This window comes from Ascaphus truei, chromosome 3 (assembly GCF_040206685.1).
Source record: "Ascaphus truei isolate aAscTru1 chromosome 3, aAscTru1.hap1, whole genome shotgun sequence".
NCBI lineage: Eukaryota > Metazoa > Chordata > Amphibia > Anura > Ascaphidae > Ascaphus > Ascaphus truei.
The window spans coordinates 87,688,092-87,710,964 of NC_134485.1; the positions used below are offsets into that span (position 1 = coordinate 87,688,092).

The window sequence follows — 22,873 nt, forward strand, 5'->3', positions numbered from 1 at the left end:
TGAATTTTTTTACGATGTTAACCTCCATCTCTTTCATCATTCATCACTGAGGTAGGCGCTTTCAACTCAGCCAGTTCATACGTTCTCTGCTACTGAATGTTTTGTGATGTAATAAATAGATTTTTGCATTTTGGACCAAAAAAACTTAAATGTAAGGCACAACTGACTCATTGGGGACTCGTGTCTAATTTGGCTTGAAATTGGTAAAAGAACCCAAAATGCATTGCTTGGCTTTCATCTATTCATACTGGATTTCTTTGAAAAATATATTGAGATAATGCATCAAGATGAACTATTTTGAGGTTAGGGCTTTCTGAAGCAGCCGTTGACCAAATATAGGAGAAAATGATTGCTGACGTATTGTAGGACACCTGCTTACTATAGACAGTGCTGAGTCCCCTCAGCACAACAATAACAAAAAAATAACAACAATTAGACAAATTGCTAACACCTGCACTGAGCCAGAATCAATACCCCCCCCCCTCCCCCTGTATGAGAAACAAACAATTAGTGGAAGAAAGAGAACATTAGTAGAAGAGGGAAATGAGGGAGAGGTAGACCAACTGATTACAAAAAGCCCTAATACATTTAAATCAAATGGTATATTTCATCTCTTAGTGAAAAATCAATAATGATTTCTTTGCAGTCTGGAGAAAGGGTCTTTCTGTTTCTTTCCTCCCCCTACATCATTTCCCAATGATTTTGGTATGTTTCTTGTTTTACCAAAAATGTATCAGTAAAAATTCAGCGGTGCGCAAACTGGGGGGGCGCAACCCCCAGGGGGGGCACGAGACTGAGTGTGGGGGGGCGCGGGGTTTACAAAGGCCCCCGCGCACTTCCCGAAGGCACTTAAATTAAGTGCCGGGGGAGCTGCAGGGCCTCTGTGAACCTAACTTACCTTGGCTCCGGCAGCTTCCTACACGTGTCGCCATGGCAACGCGGCGTCAGGTCATGTGATGTCATGTTGCTATAGCAACGTGACGTCATGACGCCGGGTCTGACATCGGGGGGGTCTGAGGGGGGGGCGCGGAGGTGAGAGGACCGCCAGCAGGGGGGCGCAGGGAAAAAAGTTTGCGCACCCCTGAGTTAATTGATTAGTTAGAGAAATGTTTTGAAGAAATATGGGGAAAGTCACGATTCTAATAGGTCAACTAACTGTATTGCTGATATTGTTGATGGTAAACACAGTCCAAGCACTCAAACAAATAATAATAATAAAAATGAAAGAACAAAACAAATTGAAAAAAAATATTTGCAAAAATGTATTAGGGGCAGTGTTGGGGAAAAACAAATCCTAAAAACACTTACCCACCAAAATAAAACAACAAAAGGGCAGGAAAGAAGCAGACAGCAGCCTGGAAACCGAAAACCTTAGTGAGGACTGGCGCCCCGGGCCCCCACGTCCCTTCACTAGGTTCTTATTCAGCCTGATATTTCTGATAATTCTATAGAAATTGTAACCGGTTCAAGATCTCGTTAGTCTTTTGGATGACAATGAAGGCGACCCTTCGAGTTTTAAACCAAAATATTTTTTTTTCCCACACCAATCTAAGTCCACTTTATAGAAACCTTTGGTAAATTATTAGATTAAGAATTTAAATATAATTGTTTTACCCCTCTGCCCTCGTCCCTCCCTCCCCTCCCGCCCTTGTCCCTCCCCTCCCGCCCTTGTCCCTCCCCTCCCTCCCTCGTCCCTCCCCTCCCTCCCTCCTCCTTTACCAACAACCACCCCACCTTCCGATTCGCCCTGACTCCCGTACCACCTCACATTTTCTCCCTGCTCTATGTCCCCTACTGCCACCCTGCTCCTGTCTTCTTCCCCTCAGATCTCATGGGCAAGCAGGGAAAGGACACGATCCTGATCCATATTGTTGTGTATGTTTGGTTTATGATATCTGAAATGGCAATTTGTTCTTTTATAACCCCTGTTCCCATTTTTATCTCTCTACCCCACCACAACTTTAAAACATTTTCAATAACCTTTGAGCTTTAAAAGAGTAATATATATATATATACCTCTCTCTCTCTCTCTCTCTCTCTCTCTCTCTCTCTCTCTCTCTCTCTCTCTCTCTCTCTTCTCTTTATATATATATATATATATGGAAACGGTAACATTAGGCGCAAAACCTAGACAATATGTAAATATAAAGTGCCAGTATATTGGTAAAATAAATGTTGGAATAGGTAATCTTAATAGACTTCTGAAATAAAGGAAAGAGACAAATATCGTAAAGTGCTGTTTGGTATACAGGCAGTCCTCAGTTATCCAACACAATGCGTTACTCAAAATGGCGTTGGATAGCGAAACGTTGTAAAGCGAAACACATTTTCCCATAGGAACACTGTTTAAATGAATGGTTCCGTTCCTGAAGGCATTTTTAACACTAAAATACACCAAATATTTTATGCAGGCAATAAGATATGCAGCACACACATAAATTATATAGTGTATATACTGTATTATATATATAATATAACATAATAAATAATATATTATATAGTTTAATATTATATAGTATGATATAATATTATATATCCCCTCTTACGACACTTTGCAACGTTGTGTATGTGTGTGTGTGTATATATATATATATATATACACACACATAAACATAAACAACGTTACAAAGCGTCGCAAGAGCGTTGGATAAGCCATTTTGGCCTTGTAAAAATGAGCATAGTTATGCATTGCACAGCGTTGGATAAGCCATTCGTTGTAAAACGAGGACTGCCTGTATTGGTATCAGGCAATGGTCAAGTGCTATTCACAGTGTAGCAGAAGTTACAGTCATGTCGGATAACAATCCAAGAACTGCAGTAGAAGCCACAGATATCACCGTTTCTGTCTTAATGCTGTGATGGACGTTGTGCTCCCTCCTTTGCTAACCAGTACATGGGGTGGGTGATCAGTCTTTTTCATGCCATGTTCGCACACCTTGCAATCATGGCAAACGTAAAAACCTTTTAGGTTTTTCTTTGAGCCAATTCAAACATTTATTCTCAATCTTTTGTTCTTTGAAGGCACTAGAGGCCAATTTGTCCTTCAGATTAGGGGTGAGTGAAAATAATTTGGGGATACTTTGATAGCTGCTTCCCCAAATCAGGATCCTGCCTCAATCGTTTTTCTAGCATGTCCGATTCTTTATGATAGATGCTGTCCACGGTGCAATATCTCTTTGTTCTCCTCATCTGGCCGTACAGTATATCTTTAAGCCAATGGTGGCAGTGACTTTGGGGGTTATGCACTAAGCAGTGATAAGTGGGTCTTCTGGGTGCTATGCACAAAGCAGTGATAAGTGCTTTTAAGTGAGATACATGCCTTTATAGCGTGATACTGCCTGTTGGGAGATTCACAAAGCAATGATAACAGTGCAGTATCGTGCTATAATGGCATTTTATCCCACTTAAAAGCACTTATCACTGTTTTGTGAATCTCACAGCATGCAATATCACGCTATAATGGCTTTTTATATCACTTAAAAGCACTTATGACTGCTTAGTGCATAACCCCCAATGCCTCCTATGAACATCATTATTACAATCAACGGGTTTAAAATATGTCTTATAATATACAGGCATACCCCGGTTTAAGGACACTCACTTTAAGTACACTTGCGAGTAAGTACATGTCGCCCAATAGGCAAACGGCAGCTCGCGCATGCGCCTGTCAGCACGCCCTGAACAGCAATACCAGCTCCCTACATGGACCGAAGCTGTGCGCAAGCGGGGAGACTATAGAGCCTGTTAGAAATGCGTTATTTACATCAGTTATGCACGTATATGATGATTGCAGTACAGTACATGCATCGATAAGTGGAAAAAAGGTAGTGCTTCACTTTAAGTACATTTTCGCTTTACATACATGCTCCGGTCCCATTGCGTACGTTAATGCGGGGTATGTCTGTATGTGACTATTATCTTTATACAACATCATATCTAAAAACATTAGTTCAGAAATACTCAAACTCGTAGTAAAAACCAGATAAGGATCATTCAAATTTAAATAATCTAAAAATTCTTCACCCCCTCTCCACATAAAAATGTTCAAATTGCACACCTGCATCTTTTTTTGCTTTGCAAATAAATGATACTTGTTTTTATCAAATCATTTAAGCAATTCACTAATCTTTGGTGTACGCCTTCTCCACTCGTCTTGTTTTTGAAGGCGCGGTTGAGGGGGCTTTATCTCCGGCAGCGCGGAACATCAGCACAGAGAAGGAAGCCGCACAGAGATTTAGACACCTACGGATTTGTCTTATCATCAGACTTGCGCAGAAAGATCTCCATATCTTTAGTATAGACAGGTTGTACTCAATGAACTTATGCATTAAAGCACAGCCACGACCAGAAGTGATCTGACAGGCAGGCTTTAAGAAGTATAAAGCAAATAGAAATACCACTTTCATGTCTCAGACAGGTCTGCAACCCTGTCTTTCCCTATTATCTCTCAGCATACGTATTGCACACGTACGCTGCCGCCAGGGATTCTGGGTAATCACAGGCAAATGAGTACAGGTAGTCCTCGCTATCCAACGTTTCACTTTACAACGAATGGCATATCCAAGGCTTTACAACCCTATGGGCCGTTTTTTGACATCTGAATGCGTTATCCAGCGCTCACCGCCACTGATTAACATGGGTCTCACTATCCAACGCTACTTCCAGAACGGATTCCGTTGGATAACCGAGGACTGCCTGTACAGCGTGCCACTCTTGCCCATTTTAACATTGGCCTCTATAAGCTGATGCATGTCGTATTACACAGCTTTTAATGTCAAGGAGTATAAAGTAACCGTTCATGATTTCATCATTTTTTTGCACGATTATATAACTGAAAAAGTAATATTTGTTGTATGATGAAGACCTTCGCTATGGGTAAGATTCATCAAGCCCCACTGGTATGGGTTAGTTCACCCAATCCAGCATTAACGCCTATTGGCGTAAATTGAAAGTGATCTTATTTAGAAAAATAACAACAACAAAAACAGATCAAATATTGAAGGAATTGCATCTTAAAGCTTCACTTTCATCAGGGGAAAGAATGAAGAGAGTTTTTGCAGATACAGCTGCAGCGACCGTTATTCAAACACTTCACGCGTTGTGTACATCGGAATACCGATGTCATGACGCGGGGGGTCTTCCAACCTTACCGCCATAAGACGCGTGTGCAGAAAATGGCATTTTAGAGTTCTGTTTTTTAAACACCTGAAATTGACACAGTAGCACAGTACTGTACACATTACAATTCATTCATTTTATTTCATACAAAGAAACAGAATCCATGAAATTCAACAAAGCAATCGTGATAAGCGCGGGTGCCTGGGGCGATTGGCCACGTTTATGCTGCGTGGAGTACAGCAGCGCTCACGAAATCGGCACCGTGATTTGTTTGAATAACGGCCGCTGCAGCTGTATGTCCTCGACTCAAACAACACCCACAACAAATAAATGCATTATTATTGTGCTTAAACTTTGTACAAATATATAAAAACTGTCCGGATTTTTATGAAACTGCAATGCTATTTAAATAAGGAATGCCTTATTATGCTCAAACAACACCCAACATACATACAAACATACATATGCACACTGTATATAAATATATTAATTTGTTGGTTGTCACAGCTTAATTTCATTGTATGTTAAGTTTAAGATCTTGGCGGGGAGGCAGAGTAATATTTGGCACAATATTCATACAGTATATAATTGGTTACCTGATGGCCGGAAGACTAAAGTTGGTTTATGTTTGATTATTAAAGATGAATGTTTAATTAATAAAACGGTGGCCTTTAACACCATTTCCATGTACTACTTACTGCCTGGCCTCATTATTTATTTGAAGTTTAAAGGGCCATTCATCCTGGGCAGCACATGCGGTCCATAAATTCTACTCCTCAAAAAAGCTGCCGCGTCTGGGATGATGCAAACCTTGCTGCCTAACACCTGCATCCATGGTAAGACACTCTTATATCAGGCTTGCCATAGCTGACGCAGAATGAATAATACCATTTTAGAAAGCATAAAGATGCACTTTTTGGGAACTAATACATAGTTCCTATAGAAATCCTGAATCACACAGAATAGCTGCCATGGCCGAGACCGAGTTTATTTGTTTTACTAGACACACTGCGGCGGAGTGTTGTTTTATTTATTCAGGTAAGTGGGGAAAAGTGACAGTGTCTAAGTGTTAAGGGGTTTGCGCCTGGTGCTATTGAAGACACACACTGACCTTTGCAGGCTTACTGTGAGGTCAGAGGTCACCAGCAAAGCATTTGCCCCCATCATCCAAGTGATATCAAAGGATGAGAACAGCTGAATTCCTGACCCCTGACATCAGCTTGATCTCTAACCTGATTACCGTTGAGATGGGGAGGGGAGGGACCCTATTTGTCTTGAGCTGCAGCAAAGCATGGGAAAGAGACAAGGGTAAGGTAAGTGTCTAAAAGCTGGGGGCTCTCACTTTTTGGTTGTGGGAGACCTGCATCACATTATAGAGTAAACGCCTACTTCATAATGTGATGCACAATAAACGTTAAAACTTGGTTACATATTAAAATAAAATGAGGTACGGTGTGATCTCTACCCATCTCTTTGATGTACAGTATGTAGGAGATGATTACCTATTTTATTATCTTTGTTAATCACCACTTGCAGGAGAGTCACGCAAAGTTTACCTGAGGTCAGTAAGGACAAGATTAATTGTAGATGCAATGACCCACCATTGTATAGCCAGCTAATGCTAGGGGACGTCTCCTTGGTGTATTTCAAAGCTTCCTGTACATTCAGTTATTGTTTCTTGCCTGCTTGTCAGGGTGTCTTTCCCTTGCTCCTTTTAGCTGACATTCAGAATTCAGCTAATTATGGTGGACTGCTTATATAATGTACACATTTAATGACGCTGTATGTATAAATCACATCTATACATCAGCTCAGATAAATTCCTTTTGACAGAAAATGTAGCACACTTCTTTTTTTTTTTTCACCGTTGTTGAACAGGACTATAACAAGTACCTATTTATTACGCTTGAAACATTATGGCACTGTTAACCTTGCATTAGCCCACTCCTTCATATACTGAATGGGGACCATGGAGCATGACATACTCATAACTTGTGTGTGACACCGCTCACCAGTTAGCATGCCTTTGCATTGAGCTTCAGGAAATGTCCCATAAATCATAATTCAAAGGTGCACATAGCGTGCTGTCAATAGGGAGCACAAGGTCAGACAGGTCATAGTGAAGCTGAACAGTACTTATATGATTTGTGGCTTATGATAAACACAATTTATAGGTCATAGGCCTTTTGAAATGCTGGGAAAGCACCCAGCATTCTCCCCGTGATAGAGAAGATGTTGGTGCCATCCGTTGAAATGGAGCTGATCTCTTCTCCAGCACAAGGAAGCAGCTTCACAGTGTATGAAACATGAGTCATAGACCCATAATTCTGCATTTCAAAATGTGTCACATTTGAAGGAAAGTAAAACAATAGGAATGATGTAAAACATACTGTAACTAGGTAACAGTTATATTTTTGCACTAAAACCTTTGTGTGCTGCTGTCTTTGCCTTATTGTCATTTCAGCAATTGTGATCTATATTCTACAGCAGTGTTTTTCAACAGGGGTTGCTAGGAACCTTGGGTTCCCCTGGCAGGGCCACCGACGGGGGGAGAGCTGGGACATTTGTCCCGGGCCCAGCCGATTCGTGGGGCCTTGCTGGTTGGTGCTGGCAGTTGGGCCCAACCTCTGGCCGGGCTGACTGCCAGGCCCAAGTTGCTCCGAGCCCAGCAACCGGACCAACATCTGCATCCGGCTGCCCGCCACTAGCTTTCCCCCCCTGCAAGAAGCCTCTCTCCCTTCTGCAGCCAGCCACCTGTGTAGGCCCCGTGGTCTGATCAGCATGGCACCAGAGGCCTACAGGTAAGAAGAGGCAGAGAGAGGTGTGTGTGTGGGAGGGGGCTATGTGGGGAGGGGGTATTATGTGGGGAGGGAGTATTATGTATATGGGGAAAGGGGGTTATTATGTTTATTGGGAGAGGTGAGGGGGAGAGAGGTGGGGATGTGAGGGAGGGAGAGGTAGGGGCGTGGGAGAGAGGTGGGGGTGTTGCAGAGAAAAGTGGGAGAGGATGAGAGGGAGGGTAGAGATGGAGGGGTGGGGTAAGAGATAGAGGGGGGGGTCATGCAAGGTCACCGACACTGGGGGTGGGTTGTTGGGTGGGGGGGCATTTAAAAACACACACTTTATGCATTTGACCTACCAGATTGCTGCAAGTAGGCAATTGTATTGTGCAGCGTGTCACAGTGTGGAGGAATACTGCGCTATGGTCTGTCTCTTTTAATTTTTTTACACAGAATCACCATCATCTGGATCAAGTATCTGGATATCCCTTTGATTAACAGGACTGGTTTTCATACCTTATCTTGGGACTGGTAACGGAACTGTTACTGTTTTCATTGCGCCAGTTTCGTGAATATTTTTGTTCTATGTCTGTATTGACAGGTTTTGGAAAGACCTGCCCTTTTTGTCCCTAATTAGGCTGCCAGTTTCCAATCGAGGATAGTAGTACACACGCCTAATTGGGAACTTTTTCAGTACTCCTTATTTAGGAGAAAGTCACTCATCAAGTTGACACTGTGTTTCTTGAGTTCCACTTTTATTTTCATATCACATTATCACTGTTATCAGTTTGGAATCATTAAGTAAGTTACACATAGATTGATCATTATCACACATAATGGTATATTAGGTACTTATACCTCACAGGTTACATTTTTAGGTAAAGCTCTTTTAGTATGCTTTATTAGTTTAGTTATATCAAGCATCTGATCTCAGAGGCGCTATTAGAGAGGGTTTGGGTTCCTTACAATGCATCTGATCTCAGACATGCTATTAGAGAGGGTTGGGGTTCCTTACAATGCATCTGATCTCAGACGCGCTGTTAGAGAGGTTCGGGTTTCCACAGAATTTTACACTATAATTATAGGGTTCCTTAACCAAAATTTTTTTTGAAAACCACGGCCCTTCAGTATAGCACCCAACATGTCTTTGCTTTTGGTTCTTTATGCCATTTTGGTTTAGTTTGTGGTAAGCATGTTCTTTCACATAGCTTTATATATCTAACATGCATACTGTACATGACTAGGCTAAATTTATGTACGTATCTGTACCTTACCTTCCAGCGAGAGACGGACCATGCAGCGCAAATATATTTGGGATAGTTTCATGAAAGTGCATAAACTGTCCATCTATTTACATTTTATTGGCGTCTTGCTCTTTAAAGAATCTACCTACTGTACTTGAAAGGGTTCATGATGTTATCTATCATCTTAGAAACCCATACAACTGCGTCCTATAGCTGTGTTGGCAACCTCTTCACTGAGGAAATGAAGGGACATATGTCACACAGGGGGAAGGGGGGGGGAGAGGGAACAAAGACATAAGTCATAATATAAAAGATCATATTTGTATTGGACATATATATTAAACAACAAACTTACAGCAGAAAAAATATGTACTATATACAATATAAACATATATGAAAAGCTTAAAATATTTAGAATACAAAAAGTACCCCCCAAGAAAACCTTCATAGAATATAAAAAATAATAAAAAAAACGATATCAGGCTCACCCCAAAACCAAAGAGACAACCTTTCGGGCCTTAAAATTGGCGCGAGTCCGGTAACCTCTTCACTGCCGGATGGGCTTGCATTGCATAGTAAAGCTTATCTAGCAGTGGCTCATCAACGGCCCCGTATACACTCCTATTTTATTAACTTTTCCATCAACCAACGAACTGTGCACATATCTGGGGCTGCCATCCTGGTCCTGGAACTTTGTTTTTGCACCAGGTTGTTTTTACCTGCTTGATTCTCTGTTTGCAGCAGCAGCAGCAGCGGGCCTTGATTGCCGCTTACCAGTAATTCCAAGATCACATGGACATTATCAATCACTGATTTTTATTACACCATTGGTTGTTTATTGTATATTATTTGTGTTATACATTTATTATAAAGTTGCTTGTTTGCCATCACCCGTTTTACTGCGCTTCCTTATCTCTTTCATTTGATTGCATAGTAAAGAACTGCAGACCCCTTTGGCAACAAAGGTGTTAAGCCACCTGCCTTTGATGTGGAAGACTGTGTGACCTCTGGGGGGGAAAAAAAACAAAAGAAAAAAAAACAGGTGGGGGGGGGATTCATTATGTTTGTACTGTTGTTCTATGTAAAGCAAAGCATACACAGACACCTCCATATATAAATAAATTATAGGTACATGCATTATCTGCTGGGCTCACACTCACGCTCTCCTCCTCCTTCAGCACAACACACAGGCTCTCCTCCTCCTCAGCACTAACCCACATGCAGAGATCAAACAGGCGCAGCAGGCAGCATAGCTGCCATCTGTCTGCCCGGCTGCAGAGGGAGTCTGGGAGCCAGCAGAGCCGCATTCTCGCACAGGGGGGAGGGGATTTGCCTGCAGCTGCTCCACCCTCACTTTGTGTCAGCAGCAGCAGCAGGTAGAGGCGCAGCAGTCCCAGGGGAAGGACGGCTCAGTGTCCTGGGAACAAGTCAATAGCAAGAATGCAGCAGGCGAGGGAAACAGTGCTAATCCCACAATAACTTTTCGCCAAGATCTTCTTTCTTTTTCTTTTTTTTTACTAGCTGACAATAGATCCGAGCAGATGGGTCTCTCCCTCCCTCGTCCGCCGAAAGTTTAGCTGGAGGAAACTTTGTGCCGGATCCCTCACTCGTACTTGCCAACCTCCCCGTGGGTGGAAGAGAAGACCCGAGGGGCCCGAAGCTGAAGCAGAGGAGGGGGTTGTGTGACTGTGATTAGCTTGGGTTACATACCCGGCACTCACCTATCTGCAGACTTAGCACTCACAGGATCGCAGACTCACCCTCCACCCCACCGATACTTTGTTACCTTGCTCGTAGACATACCCCCCTATTAACCCTTCACACACGAGGCGTGTGTCACACACTTGCATTTTTTCCCTCCTGGTATTTTTTTGGGGGGTGCTTTGATTCATGGGACACGTTGTCGAGAAGAGAGCTGTGCATTTTTTTTTCACCTTGTGAATCTGGGGGAGGCGATGTGCTTTCCCTGTGCTATTCATTGTCATGCATTTCGGTCACGTTGAATGATGTTGCTGGATGTTTGCAAGCTTCGGTTGCTGTGTGAAAGCCAGCTAGAGACTGAGCCTCCCTGGCATTAGGACTGGAGAGATCAGGAAAGCAGCAAGTGCCCAAATGAATGGGGGAAGAGGAATAGGAAGTGAATTTTGACTTCAGATCTAGAAAGAGGGTAGGGAAGAAGAAAAAAGAAAGTTAATCCCAGAGGCCCTGCTGTCATGGAAGGGGGTCCCTGTGGTCCCCTTCCCTGGGGGTGTAACAGAGATCGCCTGTCACAGAGGGCTGCAGCCAATGCCTCTGTCTCTCTGTAACTAGCAGCCTGTGCTTGGATGCCTCTATCTCTCAGTAACTAGCAGCCTGTTCTATGGATGCCTCTATTTCTCAGTAACTAGCAGTCTGGGCTATGGATACCCCTATCTCTCTAGCAGCCTGTTCTATGGATGCATCTATCTCTCTAGCAGCCTGGACTATGGATGCCTCTATCTCTCAGTAACTACCAGCCTGGACTATGGATGCCTCTATCTCTTTAGCAGCCTGTGTATGGATGCCTCTATCTCTCAGTAACTAGCAGCCTGTGCTATGGATGCCTCTATCTCTCAGTAACTAGCAGGCTGAGCTATGGATGCCTGCTGCTGCTGGCTGCAGTATGAGTAGAGCCCGGCTGCAGCTGGCATCCCTCTGGCTGCTCATGGTGACTCTGCAGGCGGTGGCGGCTGCAATGGACGCGGACACGGAACGTGCGGTGGATCACAAGGCGCTGATCAGGGTCTTCCCACTCAGGATGGAGAATGCAGGAGCCGGGAACCTGACCCTGCACGGGATCTTCGCCGGAGTGGCTGAGGTTAGCCCTGCCGAGGGGAGGCTGCTGCAGGTAAGTGTGAGCCTCTGGTGCAGGGCCTGGCAATGTGCTGCTTCCCAGAGACCTGGATAGTTATACTGTGCAAGGCCACAGGTTGTTCTTCTGCATTGCATAGTGGGACATGTAATATTGAGGCCATTTTTTCAGCACTTAGATAGTAAGCTCTTGGGGGCAAGGTTTTCCCTTTGCCTCTTACTTCTCATTGACTTGCTGCACTTCTCCCCACTGTTTGTACTTTTATTTTTCCTTGTCTTGTCATTTTGGCAAGCGCTGCATACAGTGCTGGCCCAATATAATGAAAATGACACATACAGGGGAGATGGAAATCAGTAGTTCGACAGGGAAAAGGGTATACTGTTGGTGTGTAGAGAAAGAGATAATGCTACAGTTTGAAAAGGTGCTGAAGGAGTTAACAATACAATACTCCGCCGGGCAGTATACGATTGGCACATGTAAATAAAGATTACTCTTGTGATTTAGATTGTGAGCTCTTCAGGGTAGGGACGCCTTTCCTAATCTCTACTTTTATGTATGACGCGCCTATTCCTTGTGTAGCACTGTTTCCCCCTGATCACAGAAGCTACTAATGCTGTATGTACCTGTATGGCTCTCAGGAGCCTAAGCCTCCGCACTGGGAGTCTGGGGTATATATATATATATATATATATATATATATATATCTATCTAGATATATATAGATATAGATAGATATAGATAGATATATAGATATTCACAATACTCGTGGTGCAACGCCTCCACCTGGGAAGGATCCCGACCGAGCGGGAGGAGCCCCTCACAGGATACAACCCAATAACACACACTTTGTATAATAAAACAAGAACCACCTTTACTTAAGCATATACTTATTACTGTAAGGTGCATGAAATATAACAGACCCATTCCCACTAATAGCACAACTAGCCAACGCACCTCGCAGGGCGCAACCCACCACCGTGTCCCCACACCGTGTCCTTAATACCTGTGAGTCCCTTAGTCACTCCACCCACTGAGTGTCCCCAAGTGTGACTCTCCCACCCTGGTGTGATCAGCGCCGTAAAGTATAAGGTGTTGGTGCACTTTATTAAGGTACCTGCCGGGCGCTTCTGCACCCGGTCACTCCAACCAGAATGGATCCGCGATCTGGCGAATTTTGCTCCCGCGATGTGGTCTCCATGTGGAAGGCTCTCCTATGAGGTGATCCCACCTTGGGGTAGTCTTTCTGGGTTGAGGGGGGGCTGGTCCCAGACCCCTCTCCTGGATATACAGCGTCCGCTCGATCCCTTGCTTACTATGCAGCGCTAATGGGGCAGGTTCCCTATCCTAGGGCCTGTCCCTGGAGCAGCCACAAGCTATAGGTGCCTCAGGGCCTATCTGGGGCCTGGGGGGTTACTGACCTAATGGAGTGAGTCACTGACCCCTGCACCCTCACCACCAACCCCTAGCCTCTCCTGGCGCCGACTCGCCCAACGTGCTCCCCTGCAGCCTTCTCCTTCCTAGGGAATCCTCGCACCCTATTTGCTCCCTGGCGTCATGTGGTGAGTCCCTAAGGCTCATGGGACCTGTGGTCCCTGCCAAGAGCCTCTCCTAATGGCCCAGCTTCGCTCGCTGCCACACTGCGCATGCGCGAACTCCTGAGGGCCTCCCGTCGCTATTCCTCTTTGCGCATGCACGACCTGGTAGAAATGGCGGCACCCTGCTGAGGGAGCCACCGGTAGCCCTTGGCGATGCAGTCGCCGCTCTGCTGCTGCCCAGCACCCGCTGCACACTCCCCACCCGCCCCCTGGAGCTCCTACCAGATGGCCTCAACCCTCCCGACCGCGACGGAGGTGAGTGCAGGGAGAGGGGGGGAACAAAACCCAGAGGGGGACCTGGCTACATCTGTATGTCACGTTTTACTGCTGTATAGCACTATGTACATGGATGGCGCTATATAAATAAAGATATACGTGCATACATTTGTTTTTAAAGTTCCAATATATTTCGTACAATGGGGGAAAGATGCAATTCCGTTACAGGCCTTTCCAATAGGACAGAGGTTACATAGGTGTGCCTCCTCCAACCTTAATGGTGTAAAGGGTTAATTAAACACAAGCAGTTGCATAATAGGGACAAGATCTTTATATAGCATTATTTGCAAGAATAAAAGTGTAGACAATGGAGCTTGTACAGTATGGTCACACACAGAGCCAATCATCGCGCTTCAAAGGTACATTTTTGTCAAACTTGCCTCAAAAATGTTGTGTATTGATTTTTATTGCTTGGTTTAGCTTTTTCAGGCAAGTTTTTTTTTTTTTTTTTTTTTAAATGGACAAGTTTAGACAAATATTTGTAGACAAAATGTGATCCTTCCAGAGCTCGGCTGTATAAGCCCCTTAAGCATTGAAGGAGTTAAACAAAGGAAGTTCATCAGAGTCCATTGAAGGGATCCATTTCTCTCCTCTTTGAATGAGACTTCTCTCTGGGAAGTTATAGGGACACGCACATGGGTACAGTGATAACAGGCACATGGCCCGACAGGGCAACGTAATAGCTGAATACGACTCAACGCCTTAATGTCTTACTACACCGTGCCACAAGTTTACACACGCTCGTGCCTTTATGGAAACATGCACTTAATTTTATGAACGTGAAGGAGCAGTGGGAACGCCAAAACTCGCACAGAGTGAACATCTTGCTTGGGTTTGTCAAATGCCACTTGTGGTCATTCTGTCATGTTACTCATGAGCGCTGCTTGCCTCCGCAGCCCAAAGGGCTTTGAAAGTTTGTGCAAGGGACCAGCGGGGGCGTCCGTTGTGATATAGACTTAAAGAGCGCACACTAGTTAACCCCTTCGCTACCAGAAACACCGAACAATGTGTTTTTCCCCAACAATCTATTGCAGGCCCCTGGCAGAGAAGGTGTTTACAGGAAGTTGTTGTAGATAAGGGTCAAGTTATTATATCTGTTTTTCACAGGCAGGTAGGAAGGAGCTAGTGTCAGAGACAGGGCAAACCATTGCTTTAATACACCTTTAGTAGGGTAAATCAGTGATATTTGTTTTGTTTTTTTTAAAGCCACAATGCACTTAAGAAAACCGTTCGTGCATGTTCATAATAGTTCCTCAAGGATTTTCAAGACGGACAGACTCGAGGGTCATCGGATCTAGACGTTTCTATAGGCATGTCGGCATCACATGTGGTTTTGGAAGAATAAATCGGTATTGGTACTATTAAAAGCTGGGGCACATGCGAAGTCACGCAGGAGGTATAAAACATTGTTTGCATTACCAAATGCAATCGACTTTCTGGGTGTCCTAATTACAGTATATGTAAATAACAGAAAAAGTTTGTGTACTATGCAGACAGAGATTTCCCCCGGCAGTGACATTTTAAAAGGAATTCACAGTAATTAGTGGGCAAATATTTATGCTTGTTAATGTTGTGGTTGGCCCTGTTTTATTAGCACCAGGTAGAGAGCAGAGAAAGCGGTTTAGTTGGCGGCATCTCACCATTCGCATCATCAAGAGGTTCTAGTAATGTATAGATGTTGGTGGTAACGTATTGATGCTGTATGGTTAACTGTCTAGATCCACAACAGGCTGATGCTGGCCCATTTTAAGGGACATTCACTCATATTTGTGGAAAAATCCATTTTTAAAGAAATTGCATTTTTATTTAATCGCTTCAAAGAAGAAACGCCATGTTTTTGGGTTGAATACATGAAAGATGGGTGCCGGTGCAATACTTTTCACTTGACCATGCTAAGGCTGCGTCCATGGTATGGCAGACCGCGCGTTCGCACACTGAGCGAACAGATTGCCTTAAGGCAGTGTTCGCGTCTATGCTGCGTGCGCACGGGAGGGGGCGCGCGTTGCGCAAGAAATCCGTTGAAACTGATTTTTGGCGCGACAGGCCGGTCACGTGAGCGGTTCGCTCAATGAGGGCGAACCAGCTCCGTGACATCACTGGAACGCCCCATGACACGCCAACGGATGGCACGCGTACCATGGCCGGGAAAAGCACCTGCTTTCCCTCAGCCTCCGCGCGCCTCCGCACGGGAGAAATTACCATGGACGCAGCCTAAGACTGAGTCCCCTGTGCCGCTGACTGTGCGGTGCTTGGCGAGGTTGCTTCTGGCTATCTCAATTTTTATGTCCCCGCTCACGCAGAGCATGCACGCTCGTGCGCTCGTGCGCGGGCACACACGCTCACCCACGCTTGGCGCTTGCGTAAACAAAAAAATACGACTTTGAACCGCGCTCAGCTTGCCAGCAACGCACCCCCCCCCCCGTGCGCGCTTGCGAAATAGTGCGGACATCCGTCGCTCATGCTTGGAGAGTTGGTGACGTCACCGCTCTCCAAGCATGAGCGCGGTACAGGGGACTCAGCCTTATAGTGTGATTGGTCAGTTGGCAGCATGTTTATTTCATTTAGCACTCATGAAGGAGAGATGTGTGGAAGTTACCTGCAGAATTGACTCATGGCTTCAGGACCACTTGTAAAACCATTAAGGTCTATATTTACTACACTGTGTGAACCCTAAACCTTTAGTGAACCTTCAACTCATTCAACTGGAGTGTAAAGCTTAGCACCACTGAGAAGATCTGGACCTAAAAGTGCAATGATTTAAAAGTAGTTTATTTTTTAAGAAACACAGGAAATTAGAGCCTTTTTTTTTTTAAAGTACCCATCATTGTTATCACAATTTTTTTTTATTCTTAGAAATGATACAATGTACATTTAATCCTAAATGGCAATTCATAAAAATAAAAAAAGGCGCTATCAAAATATGTACAGATTTGTCCCATTTAAATATTAAGTATTCTACAGGAATAAGTTATCAATTAGATTTCAAGCGTATGCTTGTAAGAGGGCCCAGTTATTACTAGGCAAGAAGAATAAAGTAAGGTAGTCACTACACCTTCTGACTTTTGTGTTCATTATTAACGTACTTTAAGTTAACGCTGCGGGCTACTGCTCAGACATGGACCCATGTTTACTAAGCAGTCCTCTGCTGCAAGACATCTTCCAGGCCACTGATTTGTATGCTTGGTAGACATGGCCCAAAATCTTTAAAGTACTTCCCGAGTAGCCTTCAGATGTCTCTCCACTTATATTATACAAAACGGTACCACATGCACTCACCCATTAATAGCATTCACTAATGTCCCATGGGGAGCCAAATGTCAACAGCAGTAAATGCTATTATTGCGCCAGTGCCTGTGATACCACATTGTGTAAAAGCGCCTGGTCTATTGCTTGACATTGGTACAGGGACCACCCCATGTTTATTTTATTTATAACAGTGCCTCTTTTGTATATCTTTCCATCACTTATTTTATCAGTAGGTATAAATAACAGTGACTAGGCAAATGTTTATTGTTCTCTTTCATTCTTGGGTCCCGCGATTAATTAAACACCCTTATCTACATCACCCCTTCATGGGGACTTGATGCTTGATCGTCTAATGCAGGGGTTCTCAACGCCAGACCTCAAGCCCCCCATCAACAGGTCAGGTTTTCAGGATATCCGTGCTTCAGCACAGGTGGCTCAATCAGTCCCAGCTTCAGCACAAGTGGCTCAACCAGAGGCTTATTCTTTGACTGATCCTCTGATTGAGCTGTCTGTGCTGAAGCTCAGATATCTTGAAAACCTGACCTGTTGGGGGGGAGGGGGGCTTAAGGACTGGAGTTTAGCACCCCTTGTCTAATGTATTGCCTGCCCCATATAGTTTTATTCAGCCCATTCCAAGCTTCCAGTATTTAGAGGCACAGGCAAAGGGTTCTGGGTATGAACATTTGGAAGAGCAGATGACATGCTCTCCTATTATCTTGCAAAGATGAAATACCCAAGAGAGTTTTGAATGTCTTCCACAGGTCCACAGTCCTGCTTCTTCATTCACCGCGTTGTCAAGTCATACAGTGGTTAGGCCACAGAACGGGATTCTGGGTAGTGACAAGCAACCGATCACCCCTGTGATATTGGCTTCCGAAATGTCCTCCCATATATCATTATGAGTCAGTCTGCTGTATGATGTAATCTGTGCTGCTTTAACATGTGGATAGAAAAGTTGCCATGCACAGACACGTGTCTGATTTAGTCTCATTGGTGTTGCTTAGTGCAGGATTTACCATTCTGAAATCTGTAAGACAACGGTTATTTTCTGCAAACAGTTAGTGCATCTGGCAAACTAGAACAAGGCACATCTTACCCCCTTTCATATCTATTTAGGAGTGCGCTATAAACATTTCTGTGGTGCTCCTAGAAACCGTTGAGGAAAACAGCGAATCAGGGCACTACGGATGTGTGAAATTTAAACTATTTTATTCAAGCCATAAATACGACGTTTCGACCTTCACTCAGGCCTTTCTCAAGCCTCAAGCTTTCATGCCACTTTTATCACTTCAGAAAGGCCTGAGGTGAAGGTCGAAACGTCGTATTAATGGCTTGAATAAAATAGTTTACATTTCACGCATCCGTAGTGCCCTGATTCGCTTTTTTCCTCAACAGCAGATTTGGATTACGGACAGGTTTTCCCTGGTCTCAGGAGCCCCATTAATTGTATCAATTTGTTTACTTTATGGTGTGCAGCATATATAAGGCCGAGTTCAGGGTGGCTGCTACGCGACGTGCGCGTGCTTGTCAGTCGCAAGTTCGGGTTGTTCGGTGGGAGTGTTCAAACTGAAAACTCCACCGGCGGCAAAGTGCAGCGTTGACGCTGCTACACTTTGCCGCTACAACCCGAAATGATATTTGGGGTGGCAGTCGTGTCACGTGAGCTGGTTCTGCGAACCAGCTCAGTGACATGTTTACCCCGCCACGCCGCGACCCAACTCCTGCAGCCTGGGCACAGATCGCCGGGCTGCAGGAACACGCGGGTGAGGCACGCACGGACGCAAGTGTCCGTAGCAGCCACCCTGAACGTGGCCTTATCGTGCTCCTAGTAACAGCCATGCGGAGAACATTATCCTTTTTTTATTAAAGGGTTTACATTTATAGAAGGAAGATAAGAAACCCTCTTAAATGACATCCTTTTTATTATACTAATACTGTACTGTTTTATTAAAAATGTTGTACTGTGCAATTGTGGGGGAGAGGGCGGGTGGAGAAAAAAGGAGGGGTTACAGGGTACGGAGAGGTGAGAGAAGGAAAGGGGAGAAATGACACAGGTACAACACTAAACTTGCATATAAAACGTGTCATAACTACAGTATAGAAAGGATTTTGCGATACAATGAATGCATAGTCACAAAGCAAATAACTTGTAAAATACAAGTAGAGAAGAATGGTGGAGCACTACTGAACTTGTAAAATACCTTTTTAAGGTCTATAAAAATATATAATTACACGGCTAATAAGATTACCATATGTTAGGCAAGTCTCCTTTTAAAGACAAAAGTGTATTCCAGCAAATATCATTACTACAACTTATCAGAAAACATAATGTATTGGTAGTATAGACCAGGGTGGCGCAAACTTTTTTCCCCTGCACCCCCCTGCCGGCGGTCCACTAATCTTCGCACCCCCGCTCCGGCGCCTTGTGACGTCACATGACCTAGCAGCATCATTTGACGCCGCGTTGCCATGGCGACGCGTGTTGCTATGCCGCCGGAGCCAAGGTAAGTTAGGTTTACGTAGGCCCTGCAGCTCCCCCGGCACTTAAATTAAGTGCCTTCGGGAAGCGCGCGGAGCCTCTGTAAACCTCGTCCCGCACTCACTCTTGCTCCGCCCCTGGGGGTCGCCCCCCAGTTTGCGCACCGCTGCTATAGACCATCATGCAAATACCAAATGATATCCATTTTGTAAGAATATTCATGGAATTTGCTTGGTGTAAATAAGATGCAGCTCTGTATCACTGTGTATGCACCGTGACAATGGAAGTGTCCAAGCTTAATTCCCTGCAACTCACCCCCCCATTGTAAAGGTGTAGAATGCATTCCATAATCTCTTCCCTCTGCTCTGCACCGTGTGGCAAACTCTTCCTGGACGCGACACGGTTAACTTCCTTTTGAGGTTTCTTTCTGCTACCGCTGAACATGACATGGCACGAGGAAGACGCACTATATCACTTGATGCTGTCTTTGCAAACAGATTTCCAGAAAGTAATCTGCCCTCCTCTCTTTCAACCTGGCTTTATCTCCAGGACTAAACTAGTGTGTGCATTCCGCCAGCAGTGCAGGTCTGGCACTACCCCTGAAAATGAACACGCTGCCGTATAAGGAGACGCGGGGTCCGCATGTCCAGCCTCTTATGCCCCCAAACATTATTGGATCACCACAATCACAAATGACGGGGGACCTTCCCCTCAGTATGTGTTTCTTTATTAATGTTAGGAACAGCGATTATCACAGGTGTCCTAGTAAAAAATGTCAGGTCTTTGATCTCAGTGGAGAAAACTTTACTAGCAATTCCCATTCCAATTTAAGCTTGTGGGGTTTTTTTTTTTTAACTAGCCTGAATTAGAGAATTGATTTGGCCTCACCTGTGGGAGATCCCATTTAGATGATATGGGCCACACTTCCGGACCTGTCATGTATTCTAAGTAGAAATGGGCTAAATAGGGGAAACGCTAGCAGATTTTTAACATTTATTTGGGTGTTTATCTCTGCTGAACTACATCAGGTTGTCAGAATACAGGGCTTCCAAGCTCGGGGTAAGAGGGGCAAAAAGCAGTGACTAAAAGGAATAAGCTTTGACAGGCTGTTAATGTATAGCTATACTTGGTACTATTACAGTACTGCAGAACCTGTTCCCCTGATCATATATTGTTTCTCCAACCATGGCGCAGTACCTTGCTCTGCATTATTGAGCTTGGGGAACAAGGTGCCCACTGTATTAAAGGCCTTGTGTTGGTTCCCTGCTTTAGTTACCACTGTTCTGTAAGAATTCTAAGATGGCAGCCAACCACCTGCAGTGTTTTTGTGCTGTTCTAGATGAATTTGGTAAGCCACCAGCTCAGTGCTGCAGTCATCATGCATATAAACTGTTGATCAGAAATAAAAGGAGGCCTTCATCAGTCCTGCTGAGCGAGGTACAATATATTGCAGCTTCATCGAAGTGAAAATAATCATTCCCAAAAAAATACATTTTCTTAATGATATATTATGTATTTACTTGCGTTCTAATTTAATGACACGTTACTCTGAAGACTGAAACTCCTGTTTCTTAAGTAGCACCGTGTTTAACAAGCTGTGCATGTTATTGTACACTTAGTTGTTTTTTCTACAATTAAGAAAATCGAGGATTTGTAAATATATATATTTATTAACACACACATTTATTAACTCTTTGAGACAATATATATGCACTGTGCTCAAATTGTCACGTGCATTAGGCTGCGCTTATAGTGCCGGCGACAGAGACGTTGTGTCAAAAATGTTTTGCAGCCGGTGCGTGCGCTTATAGTAAGAGCAGCGCGACAGCTTGGTCGCGATCGCTGGAAGTCATCTAAATTTGATTTTTCCAGCAACCGCAGCCTGACATCGCCGTTGCGTCGCAGGCACTATAAGCGCAGCCTAAGTATCCAATATAGGAAGTGTCAATAAGAACAGTTGCCTAACTCACGTGTTGTAATGGAATGTATCAAATTCTGCTCCTTATTTGCACCACCTTTTCCTCAATCCCACGCGTCAAAACCTCGCTGCTCAACAAATTTCACCAGACGTGAGAGCGTCAACTAACATACAGTAAATAAAAATACCACTTGTGGTGCATTTGCATATCTCAGACAGGTCTGCAACCCTGTCTTTCCCCCATGATCTCTTATGCTTCCACTGCAGCCAGGCATTCTGGGTAATGATATGCAAATGAGCACATCGTGGGTCACTACTTCTCCATTGTAACATGTGACCCCTATAAGCGTATGTCTGCCGTATTACACAGCGTTTCAGCACAGCCTGGGTTAAAGAAGTGCATAGCCAGTACACCTGCTAAGAGACAGCTATTTCGACCTTAATGTCTGGTTATACGTACAGTATGAATGTGTTGCCGACGCATCGCCCCCATGAGTACTTCTAAGTATATTCACATAGATATACTGTTCAAAAGAGGGTTGCTCTTGAAATCTTTTTACCACTTCAGGGTCAGGATACAACGTTACCTGTTCTAAGCATGTATGTAGTTGATCAATAACTTGCATATCTTTAGCATAGTATGCTAAAAAAACAGGAAGAGGAATATTAAAGAAACTGTAAAAAACATAAAACATATGTATGTAGCCGAACCCAGCCGAGATGACATAAAATCAACCCAAATTACCGATATGTTGTTGGAAGGGCTATGGGCTGTCGGGGTCCTTTTTACCATTGATGGTGGACATGTCCAAGATTAGCAATCTTCTGGTCTAAAGCGTTCACTCGTATCTCAGTTCTGGAACATCATATCCCATAGCTGGTCCGGGGCAGGCTGTTAGGTAGGCAAATCTTAGGAACCGTCAAGTCCAAGGACAGAATAATCCCACAGTGGATTATGGCAGCTAGATGCCTACTTGCAGCCAATGGGCGACTGCCAAAACCCCCATGTAACTTACAATGTAGGAAAGAAACATGGCGTATGTGCCCGTTGGAGATATTAACAGCAATTCAAAAAAATCTCAAGTGTGCAAAAGTATGCACACCCTGGTTTCTCTGCTATTAAATGAAAAGCCATAGGATTACCTGGGGACATAATAAATCATTTTCCAGACTCTATCTCCGTCTGGTCCAAACAAAGCTATAATCTACTAGCTGATTGCGCTTTCTTTTTTTATTATGTGTACGTTCGTTATGTGGTTGCTGTATAATCCTTTTTTTTTTTTTTTGTACCTAGTAAGCTTCTGCATCCATTTATATAATAAATAAAAATGCTAAATAGGGTGAAAGAAATTAGTTTAGAATTGTCAACTAATAAAATATTTAAATG

General features: G+C 44.1%; 1 protein-coding gene across 2 annotated transcripts in view; it reads left to right on the plus strand.

Annotated features, from left to right (window-relative positions):
- The first annotated feature begins 10,482 nt into the window (after positions 1-10,482).
- RNF43 (ring finger protein 43) overlaps positions 10,483-22,873 on the plus strand; it is a 40,596-nt gene continuing 28,205 nt past the window's right edge. Inside the window, exon 1 of one of the 2 annotated variants that reach the window (XM_075594540.1) lies at positions 10,483-12,008. In XM_075594540.1, coding sequence (XP_075450655.1) covers positions 11,760-12,008 — 249 coding nt within the window. In that variant the 5' untranslated portion in view covers positions 10,483-11,759. The remainder of the gene's footprint in view (positions 12,009-22,873) is intronic. The other variant, XM_075594539.1, reaches the window with a different exon arrangement.